Genomic DNA, 12,078 nt, shown 5'->3' with positions numbered 1-12,078 from the left:
GGGGCTGCCAGTCACCCTGCCTCTTTATCGATGTCAGGAAAGAGGGGCTGGACTCCCGCTGGTGTCTCATGACGGGCAGCGCCTTGCCTTTCCATTGCACGGGTTGTGCTAAGAATAGAGCAGGTCTGGGCGGTGGCAGCGGGAAGTGGAGGGGTCCCACAGCAGGTGAAAGGAAAGCCTGGGGTGACCGGGGAGTCTTCCTAGGAAGACTTCTACCTTCAGAGACAGAGGGCATCGGTGGCCCTGCACAGGACACTGGGTCCTGTTGGCATCACCGGGTGTGTGAGCATGAGAGACCCCCTTCTTGCCTCCTCTAATGTGAGCAGTCAGACTGCCTTATTTAGAAGCTAAGCCAGGATTGGGGTTTCCTTTCCTGAAAGCGTGGACCATGTACACTTTCATGTATAAGCTAGAGTAAAACAGACACGTGTTTGTTTGTTTTGCTAACAGTTGAAATTGCTGGGTGCCATTAAAAAATTTCCGTATTTCTGGCTTTGTCTGGAAAAGCAGATGATGTGCCCATAGTATCCTGGAGCTGAGTAGTAACAGAACCCACTGGTCACTAATTCCTAAAGTTCCCGCCACTCCCTGCGGCCTCCCAACAGGAAGGCAGACGGATGGTCCGTTGACGTGGATCACCACCCCTGCTCTGTTGTCTGCTCTCACGGAAAGCAGCATTTCCTCGCCTCATCCGAAGTGGAGTCTTCTAGAGAACACTCCACTTATCCAAAGTGGGCTGTGTGTTTCTTACACCTGACCCACTGCCCACATTCACTTTACCTGCCCGACCCCATAAGACATTGGGTTTGATGACCTCTGGCTTCAGGTTTGGGTTGGGGGAGAAAGGAAGGGGGCAGCTCTGCCATGTCCTTAACCATTGGACTGAGCCGTGCAGCTCATTGAGTGCCCAGCTGCTGGAGGATGGATCTTGTCTCTCAGCCCAGAGCATGCAGCTGCCGATGGCAGTGAAAGGTCTCTGCTTCCGCGAGTCACCATAGGCGGGCCATGCCGACTCAGCACAGACATAATCCAGGGAGACTTCCCCAGGGTAGCATCTCCAAGGTCTCGGGCAGTGGAGAGGAGGCATTTTGATCATTGAATCAGCCCACTTATAGGTGGTAAGAAATTATCAGCCTATATCTAACTCGTTGGTGCCCAAGAGGATTGCTGTTGGCTTACTGCCCACATGCCCATAGTGTGCCGTTTTCATGGGCAAGAGAAACGACCATAGGGCTTCGACTGGTTCTCTGTAATGAACAAATTTCAGTCCTTAAGGACCTTCTTATTTAAGGTCATCTGCCTGCTATATACTTGGAAATACCCTCTGGGGTTCTATTACCCTTAGAGTTAGTTGATCCTGCATTTCTCGATGCTGAGTTTATCTATTACCTTTTACTGCTCCTATGAGGAGTAAGTATAAATTAGCAATTATAAATTAATCATGAGTAAGTAGTTTTGCTGGTGTATTGCATTTAAATAAAACCTCAATGGTGAGGGACCTAGTCTAATGCTAAGTATCATGTGCTGCTTAGAATTTGAGCAAATAATGACGCTAGTTTGATTCTGGTAGGGTGCAATTACATTTCATATTATGTTAAAGATCTGTTGTTTTTCTCACTTTCTTTTTCCTGAAAGGAATGGAAGGCTTGTACATATATTACTAGATACCTAGCACAGAATAGGCAATTGGTAAAGGCAGAATAAAAGTCCAGAACATACGCATTACTGAACAGTTTCTTCGAATGAAGTGGTCTATCAACAATACTATTTTCCTCCAAGTTCCCAGAATGTAGAAAGGAAAGGAGAGAGGTTTTGTCCAATGCCTAGTCCTCTCTTTCACTTCTTACCATCTCAGATCCCCATGTCTCCCTTTTGAACAGGCAGATTGCTTGTCTTTGCTTTGTTTCTTTCTCACACTTTTACAAAGCATTTGCATATTTATTTCTTCTTTAATGATGACAGTTATGCCTGGCTGGCATGGCTCAGTGGTTGAGTGCTGACCTATGAACCAGGAGGTCACGGTTCAGTTTCTGGTCAGGGCACATTCCTGGGTTACGGGCTCAATCCCCAATGTGGGTGTGCAGGATGCAGCCAGTCAATGATTCTCTCCCATCATTGATGTTTCTATCTCACTCTCACTCTCCCTTCCTCTCTAAAATACAAATATATTTTAAAATCTATTTTTTTTTAATAATGACAATCATGATAATAATAGTTAATATTCATTGAGATCTTACTACATGCCTGGCAATAGATTAAGCACTTTATATAGTTGGTCTGACTTAATCCATACAACCAAGTTATGAGGTGAGTGCTATAATTATCACCATTATACAGAGGAGTAAATAGGCCCAGAGATGTGAATGTGCTCAGAGTTACACAACTTTTGGGTGAGCTGGGATTTGAACCCAAGTAATCTGACCCCTGAGCTCACCTTCCTAATACACTGCTCAAAACATACCTCCTGTCTCTCTAAGGGTTAGGGTTAATCATTTTTTAAGGGGTGATGGCAGTTGCGTTCCTTTCTAATATCCTTGATGTTGTTTATATTTCTTAGGTGTTTTTCCAGATCGGACCATCTTGCCCTCCACATGAAGAGACATATCTAAAAAAAACAAAAACAAACCCTAAAGGCCAGAGTTGCGATGATGTCGGCCATTGTCTGAAGGAAACGCCATGAGGCAGGGGGCTGGACTTCAGGCGGGGACCCATTGCCTCGCAGAAGAAAGTTCTCACTTCTACACCTCTGTGTACACACACACACACAGTCACACACTTACACACATGCTGTCACGCACAGACACCCCCCCCCAAACACTCACTATCATGCACCCAGCTATATTTAAAATATATACGGCTATTCTTCATGCCTTGCCCTAGCCAGATGATAGAAGACGAAGAAGAAGGAGACCAGGTGAACTCAGCAAGGCAGACTGGCTGCTCACGCCAGCGCTATTGGAATTATTTCCCGCTGTGATCAATGGAAATCAAAGCAATTGGATGTGACGTTTCTGCAGGTGGACAGCCGTAAGAGGGGCTTATCTCTAACTTGCTTCTCCGTGCAACTTGATAGGAGAACACAGCGTCTTAAAGTTGCATATGTGTAGCACTGTTCCTTTCTAAATAGTTGGGGGAAAATGACCTAGAAAACCAAATTGCAGTTTGGTAGCCAAAATTAACTCTTGGTTTATTTGTCCTTTGTGTGTGAAAAGTCCTACTATTTCGTGCGTCCGACTTCCTCAAAGAACTGTTGATCGGTTTTGGTTCTTCTTAGCACCACTGAGATCTTTCCAGTCAATACCAACGGCCTTAGCGGCGACAGACTCTGGAATACACCTTACACCTTTCTGGCCTGCATTTCTCTAGACTTCACTCGTAAGGGAGGAGTTTTCTTTTCTTACTTTTTTGACTCTTGCACATCATATGCACTAGGGATTCTGGAAACTTCTAGCATGACTGCAAAGTGGCCAAGAGAATAAAGTCCTTGATGATAAATCACAGTCTATCCCTTGAGCCTCACCTATTGCCAGTGCTAGATTTTTTTCTTTTTAATCTCTCTGTTTTTGCTAACGAAAACTTGAAAAGCTTATTTGGAAGCTTAAATGTTTTATCTTTCCTCCATGGACTAAACCTCACCAGGACTCTCTCAGCACCTGGATGTCCAGCTCTCAAAGCAGCCAATCAGATGGGACATCACAGTTCTCTCATCCCCTTGAAGCTTCATGACCTCAGCTCATAGTGGTCAACCCCTTGCTGTGTGTCATCGCTGCCCTGTACCCAGTTTCAGCATAGATGTTGCTAGTCTCCAAGGGCAGCTGCATATTGAACCTAACTCTGGGTTATGACCTGACCAAAAGCCAAAAAATATCTCTCTTTCCAGGAGTGGGGAAAGTGGAAGATGCCTCCCAAGTCTAGTGACTTCAAAAACATCATCTATCTTCCTCTCTCATGCCCACTGAGCTCCTGTTACTCCACTTGTTAAAACACACAATTCAAAAATGCCATTGTGGGAATGAAGGGTGGACATTTAAGGAAAGGGTTGAGATGTTTCTCTAGACATCTGTCTAAAAGGAGAGACATATTTCTAATTTATTTTCTGGCTAGGCCCTTCATGACTTGTGACCTAGAGCACCCAGGATCAACAGAGGCCTCACGTTTACTCTGCAAACTGACTCCGAAGGGGTTACATTCCTTCCTTTCCATCCCCTATACACATCCAATATCGATCTCTATCTACCCGCATTCTTAGCTAGCTGGCACTGGCCTCAACTCCAAAGACTGCCTTTAGGACCATAACATGGCCTATGCAAGCAAGAGGGGTGGTTATTAGGACAGATTGTATATTTTGTATATTCTGGGACCATCCCTTCAAGACACGTCTAAAAACAAAACACAAAAATGGCACTTGGTCCACACATGGTTGCTGCTCCTTCATACCAGCTGGCTCCCCTCCCTGCCCTCCTTTGACTGTTTGACTCCTTGACTGTTAAAATGCCACCCCATACCTATTTGGGATGCAACACTGAAGTCTTTAAGAGGAAATAATAATATAAGAAACACAAATACATTTATGACAGCAACCTTCAAGATCCTTGGCATTTGGTTTCTCAGCTTTCTGCAACCTATGGTTTCACTGAAATGTTGAATCTACTCATCTGAGGGTAAAGGAGCCTCTTTGTCACAGATGTGGTAGCTGCCAATTGGACACATGGGGCTTTCTGAGGTCTGGCCCTTACACTTTACTTTCTCCTTTTTCTTTTTTTCAATTTAGACCAAAAAACAAAAAATAAAAAATAAATAAAAAAACCCATAACAAAATAACGACAATAAAATAAAATAAAAAAACCACCCTAAAACACACACACACACACACACAAAAAAAAAAAATCTGTCCATTTGCCAGAGGCAATGATGTATATGTTAGTTGAAGGGTATTTTAAAAAAATCAGTTTTATTCCAAAGATTTAAAACTAAACATGACTTAGAAACAATTTCCGGAGCACTGCTTGCTGACAATCCTGTAGTTCTCTACTGCATTGGAGTGCATTTTGTGGCCAGTCCATCGGGGTGTGCCATGGGGTTATAGTTGAATGTGTGGTGCATCCTTTCTGGGTGAAGGATGTGGGGGGGGTGGGAGGGGCTTGAACCTCAGATGTATTAAACTGTAGCGCCTCCAGTCAGTGCACTAGATGAAACTTTAGACACCCCAGATTGTGTTGGTTCACTGGTCTCCCTCCCCATAGTAGCCTCTAGCAGGAATGTACATGCACCCACACACACTGGTGATGGCATTGGCCGTGGCTGCCACCATTTACAAATGTTCTCTCCCCAGCGGGAGCTGTTCTGGCCTCTCGAAATGCTATTACTAAGGGTTTAGAATATTTAATTTAATTTTTGAACCGACCAATGCAGGGCTCTATGAAAAAGAAAGTTAAAGAATGCAAACGAGGCACCATTGCTTGTTTGCTCCCTTGTTGTCATCAGCGGTCTGGAAAAGACCTTATTTGAATGTGGCGGAACAAAGGCCCTTTGGTCCTCATCAGTGTCTGAACTGTTCTGGAATTACTCTCTCTCTCTCTTGTATCACTGAGGTCCTTTGTAATCTGCCCCTGACCTTTCTCAGAGCAGGGGGCACTGAACCGCTTGCTTGCTTCAGAGTCATCTGTTGGCTGTGAGAATTGGCCTGAGAATTTGGTGGGTGCTAAGGGTATGGCTTGGAAACTATTCTCTAGCGGAATCGACACCCATGAAGGATAACCAGTCCTGTCCGCGGGAGCGGGGGTACGGCCCCTATCATTTGGAAGCTGATTGGTGATACTATGCCCATCATCTCCAGAATGGCAGAGATGGTTGGTAAGAGCCTGCTGGAGTGAGCAGGCTTTCCAAGAAATGGCCTGACAATGTTTTGCTCCCAAAGGGACAGGTTGTTTAAAACAGTGCTTCAATGGACATTTGAAACACATCACGCTGCTTTCTCCCTTCCATTGGTACCTCCTGGCATTCCAGAGGATCCCAGATCGGAAAGGAGAAACCTGACGAGGTGTTTCTTGTGATGGTCCCTCGAGCACACTTCATCCAGGGTTCAGAGTTCGACATAGAGAACAGGAGTGTTTCCAAGCCACTGACAATTTTTGACAATTTTCTTTATTTCAAGTTGTGCTTCTGTCTCCTACCACCCGGCTGTAAGTCAAAGACTTGGAAACCTGAAATGATGCGCTGCTCCTAGCTACTGGCCTCCTCCTGCCCCACTAATGGTTAATCCGCCCAACTTAACGCCTGGTGGTGATGACTGTTGCGTTCGGACGTTCGGATTCCATGACAAAGCTGCGTTTTATAAAGAGATCGGAGACCCCAAAATGAACTTCGTGCTGACCGTTTCCTTCTCCTCTCTACGTGCTTTCCCTTGCAAAGCCCTTCAAACCCTCACCTTCTCTCCTCCTGCACCTCTTGTGCCCTTTTTACATCTTTGATCGCCTGATTCTAACAGGGTAAAAAAAGACAGCCAACCTCATGCATGATAGCAGAACTGATCCCTATGTTTTAAAAAATCTTCTTTGAATCTAGAAGCCAGAGAAGATTTTTTAAGGACTTTAGTTTGGGATAAACTTCCAGATGAGCCATGTCTGTTTGCATCAGAAGGGACATGGGACTTTCAGGGCGACTCACCCAGGGCCCGCGAGCATTCTGCCCCACTCCTGAATTCTATGGCAAAGTGAAAAAAAAGAAAAAAAAGAAAAAAGAAAAGAAACTTGAATGACAAGAACAAAAAAAACCAAAAACCTAGTGATTGGTTTTATTGGTTCAAAATAGTTTCCTCTATGCAAGGCACTTCCTAAAAGAGAAAATACAGTGCAAAGTGCTTTTGTCTTCTTTGTTGCAGAAGTTGGTTTTAGGAGAAGGAAGAAGGGAGGGGAAAGTCAGAGATGCAACATACTTAATTTACAAAAATCAGGTTTATTGTTTCTTTTTTTAAAAAAATTTTAGGAGGGCCAGCACTTCTGGCCACTTTTGCACCCAGATCTTTGCCAAAGTGAGAATTCATTAAGTAGAACCGGTTGCGGAAGTGTCCCCTGGCATCTTCCGGAAGTGGCCACCTGCCAAGCATGGGGAGGGGCTGGGAGGAGAGAATTTGCATTCTGGGTCTGGATTAAATTTCGGTAAACATGGTGATGCCTCCGTGTGAACACGAGAGGGCCTGCGCCTAGTCAGGGCCTCTTTGACAGCCTCCTTTCCTCAGTGAGAACCATTGGGAATACTTGAGATCAAACAAACACAAAAGTGTCCAAGGAAGCAAAAGCTGCTTCTCCGTGTGAGATCCCATGACCAACTGCCTGAGGCTTCAGGGTTTTCTCTTGCTTTTAACACTCTCTCTTCAACCTCCTCTGCTGGTACCTAATAGATCCCAGAAAGGGCGATGCTAACGCTGCAATTAACTGCTGTGTGCACCCTTCCGACCTAGTACTGTATTCTTCAGGTGTTTCCCGCTTAAGTACAAGTCCTTGGGGAAGCAGGTATCAAACATGGAGAGAGAAATCCTAGGCCATTGCTTCACAAATATCCCGAACAAGATACACTCTTTTCAAACAGGGCTCCCTCTAAGGGTGATGAGGGAAGGTCGATCCATTCTTTGTTGGGGACTGTTTATACAATTTTTTTCAACTGTGAGCTTTGAAATCGCCAATTGCTTTGACTCCAGCTTCTGTCTACTGCCATAAAATGGACCCCACGTCAGAATAATGAGGGTGGTATGTCTGCACACACCCGGATGTGTGCCCACGTACCTGCTGTACCTTCTCGGAAGGAAAACAGGCTACTGACGTTGAAGAGGAGTAGCCACCAGTGCCTAATATCTTTCTGGGGGGATGGATGCTTATAATTGCCAGTCTATTGAAACCACACTGGGAGTTCCACATAAAGGGGAAGGGCTGAGGGTGGGGAGAGGGGACCTGTCATCCTAGGCCTTTGGACCAGACAGAGTAAGTTCTGCCAATCTAGGTCCTCAGAGGCTTTGGGGCTCATTGGCTGGTTCTCAACCTTATTTTATTTTATTTTTTTCTTTCCCAGCATGCATTTCCTGTACTCAGACTTAATTTTTTTTTTTTCTTATCTTCCACTTCTGCTTCATTCCAGGGAGGAAAAGTACACCTGTTATGGCCACGATCTCCTTGCTAACACAGAGGCAAAAATAAATGTTTCATATTTCTGGAGCCTCCCCTTCCTTTTCACAAATCTCCCCAAATTCCTTCTCTTTCATCATCCCCTCCCTACTCCCCACCACTCGACTTCCCAGCCACCACCATTTTTTCTTTCAAATCTCTATTGTCCTCTTAACAGTTGGCTTGAAAATATTTATTTTTGCACTATCCATCTTCTTTTTTGCCAGATGTGTCTAACAAGTGTGTTTGGAGAGACCTACTCCCAGCCCCTCCCCTCACCCACCTCCCCGGTCACATTCTCTCAGGCCTTCTCTGGTATTTATAATATATCACAGAAGTACCCAGTCTTATAGCCCTCGGTTATGCCTTTTTTTGACATTTTATTTTTTTTAAGCTTTTTATATATATATATATATAAATAAATATAAATATATTACTTTGTCGAGTTTTTTTGCTGTACAAAAGTCTTAAGATTTAAAACTATTATTTGTATTATATGATGGTGGTATGTTAATGTTACAAATTATTAATGAAGAAAAAATTTATTTTTGTTACTGGTCTGTTTCATAATTCTTTTTTAAATTGGTATATTGTAAGATATCTATGCAAAAGATGTTATGTGACGCATTTTTATTTAAGAATGTAATATGTGTAATAAACAGTAGAATGTGTTTGGCCTTGGAATGCCTTACTCTGTCTCTCCTTAGCTTCCTTAATTGGGAAGGAAAAATCCTCAGAGACACAAATGGATCCTTATATACCTCTTGAGAATTTTCTTTCTCAGAGAACGGGAAGGCAGAAGACCATGGGAGGTCGTTTTTCTTTGTTTGGGAGGTTTTGTGTGGTTGGGGTGTGGGGGGAGAGGGGAGAGGGAGGTATGTATTTTATGGTTTCAATGAGGTGGCTCGGTGCCAGAGAGGATGGAACACTGAAGACGGTTTCTTTCTTCGAGGGGAGGAAAGGAGCATATTGTCGGAGGTTATGAAAAGCAATATTTTAGAGCGGGGTGGGTTATGGGATGTTATTTGTTTAGGGGGCTAGAGGAGGCTTATTGAAAGCAGTTTATTTCGTGAGCAAGGGGTCGAGTTTGTCCTGGGATAGTGTTGAGTGGAAGTGTACTTGGAAAGGATGACTTGAAGCCATGAGTGGAGGCGCGAAGAAGGCACAGGTGAGGCGATACTTTAGGTGAGAGGCGGGAGGAGTCCATTTACAGGAGGCAGTTGGTAGCCAGGTGGGGAAGAGCTGACTAACCAGAGGCAGAGGAATCTGGGTGCCTGTCCATGGCACAGGAAGTTAGGTGCAAATATAAGCTGTCTCAGAGCACTGAGAAGAGGAAGAGGGAAGGCGTAGGGAAAAGGCTCAGAACTAAAAGAACACTGGCTAAAATCTCTCCCACAAGTGACTTCCAGGAAAGAACATCAAAATAAGGAGGACAGTAGGGAGTCTACCTAGTGTTCTCATCCCAGCATCCTTTGCAGGGCGATTCCCCAAGAAAAGTGGCATCCTTCACTGGAAACAATAACCGCGTCTGTCATTTTCATGGGATACAGCACCGCTCAAGCTTTCTTGTCACACTTTGGACTTATGGGAAAGGGTACCATGGTGAATCACTTTTATCCGCCATCAGATGAATCTGACAAGCTTTTCAATAGATTTTTACGCGCAAGATTGGCTGCCGTGGCTGCCTCTCTGCGTTGGTGCGGTCATGTCTGGGCACAGGGAAGCAGCTGTAAGGAGTGTTGCAGTGGGTTTGCTCTGGAAGCGGAGGGATTGTATTCTCGCTCTAATGAAACTTAAGGTGAAGAGAACAGTGGATGCCGCAGGGGCCAGGAAAATGGTTTTTGAACATTGTAAATATCAGCTGTCACATCTTTCAAGCCCGTGAGTGAGCAGGTAAGTGAACAGAGCAACCAAAGATTAACTGACGAGAAACTATGGGATCAGGTGGGAAGGCCGGTGGGCCCGTAGTTCATAGTTCTGCATACTGGCCCCTGGTGATTTAGTAGGTCCGTGACTAGATGAGCAATGGAACCATCTCAAAACCAAAGTCGTCCGCCTAGAAATTTCTTTGCATGAGAAAGTATGAGACAGCTTTGTAGTACTGCTTAGAACAAAGCTGATTTTTCTGTAAAAGGAAGCCTGACTTGGTAAAGGATGTCAAATTGGACGTGTTAGGAGGAGGACAACCTATATTGTGCTGAAACCTTCAGAGGATGGGGTGGTAAGTCTCTAACCTATTTGGAATAAGGAAACGAGATGGTTTATATAAGTGAACACTATATTCTAGATGACTGAAGTTACCCACTTCACAACCTTTTTGAGCACCCACTTTTGCAATAAAATTTAAATTCAGGGATGACTCCAAGCGGTGGGGTTGCTTGACCCCACACTACACCACTTCACACTTAATACTGAGGGGCTGTACTCTGCTGCGCTGTCCCTATTTGGAAGTTGCAAGTTCTGTGTGTCACGTTCTAACAGTGCTTTTCTCCTCATCAACTAGCAGATATCAGAGAATCAAGCTTGGTAAGTTGCATAAAAATAACCATAATTTGAATTTAACAAGGAGTAATCTGAAAGTGTAACCTGGCTATTCTAGGGGAGTGAAATGTACAAACCTTGAGAGAGCTGTAATCTGAGGTCGCCTCTCCAATTGGGAATTCTTGGCTAATGGAAAGGAATCTCATAAAAAGCAGTGCTCTCAGAGGGGTTGATAAATAATTTAGTATATCTAGCTCATCTTCCACTTATGATGATAGGGTTAGAAGAGGAGATGGCTACAACTTTTCACTGAGACAAGAATTAGAGGTGACTGGTAGGTGATGGTTTCTGGGGTTTTCCACAATGAGCCAAAATTCACCATTCCTTCTCCAACATCAACCATCTTATCGGAACTCTTAGAAACTATCAATACTGACTGGCTTGAATATAACCTATTTTTTTAAAAAAATTCTGTCTGATCATAATATAGTTACACATACCACCACACTCTATTTAAAAAGTATGAAATGACACAAAGATGGTTACAAGAGGGTAGGAGAACAAGAGTTATGTTTGTGCAGAATTTGTCTCCTCACACTGCATTTGAGCTGCCCAACAAGACTGCGCAGTAATGACCCCTTTGCCCTCACTGATAGAGAAACAGGGGGTTAAAGAAAGCATGTGACTTCGGGGAAGCTGAGGGGAAATAGTAGTAGTCAGTGGTAGAGCTCACCCGTAGGTCCCCTGACTCCCAATTTAGTGCACCTTCCTCTGTTCCTCACTGCTTCTGGGAGGTTAACCAGGAGCTAACTCAATGCTTATGTGTGTCTAGCCATGACATCACCATTGACCACACTGACTGAATTTCTCCATCTCCTCTTCATTACCCACAGAAGGTAGCCTATAATATAGATAAACCACCACATGCTAGCATTAGAAGGGACCTTGGAGGTCCTGTTCAAGGCCACCATTGTCCTGAAGAAAACAGGCTTAGAGAGGTTGCAACTTGCCCAAGGTCATCAGTACATCTTCATCACAGGCGTCAACCAAGGGTTATTGATATGCAGATATGATCTACTAGTTTTGGTGGGTTTCTTAAACTTTAATCACTTGAGCATAGCTTTAAAAATTCTAGCAAAGTCCTTATATCATTATTTTTTAAATACTTTTATTTAAATGGACCTACTTTCTAAACACTTACCCTGTGTTAGCTTTGTCCAAAGCTAATGTATTCCTAAAACCACTCATTTGACTGGTTTTCCTTTACATATAATGGAAAATTAATATATGACTCACAATAAAAATACTTATCTTTATATTACATTAAAATTACATCAATTACTACTGGTGGTACTGGAGAGGCACTGCTGTGCGCCATTCTCTAAAATCTATTCTGTACCATTTCTCTTTAGCTAATTATTTAGTCCATATGATGCTCCTT

The 12,078-nt window shown here is 43.8% G+C and overlaps 1 protein-coding gene across 3 annotated transcripts in view; it reads left to right on the top strand.

Moving 5' to 3' along the window:
* The window catches only part of KLF7 (KLF transcription factor 7), a 92,805-nt gene extending 86,057 nt beyond the window's left edge, over positions 1-6,748 (top strand). For all 3 annotated transcript variants that reach the window (XM_084892489.1, XM_084892487.1, XM_084892488.1), the window contains exon 4: positions 2,558-6,748. In XM_084892489.1, coding sequence (XP_084748615.1) covers positions 2,558-2,595 — 38 coding nt within the window. In that variant the 3' untranslated portion in view covers positions 2,596-6,748. The remainder of the gene's footprint in view (positions 1-2,557) is intronic.
* Positions 6,749-12,078: the final 5,330 nt, after the last annotated feature.

Source organism: Pipistrellus hanaki (assembly GCF_964339955.1).
Source record: "Pipistrellus hanaki genome assembly, chromosome: 8".
Taxonomy (NCBI): Eukaryota; Metazoa; Chordata; class Mammalia; order Chiroptera; family Vespertilionidae; genus Pipistrellus; species Pipistrellus hanaki.
Note: the sequence above shows the minus strand (reverse complement) of the source record. Positions and strands in the feature narration are given on the sequence as shown.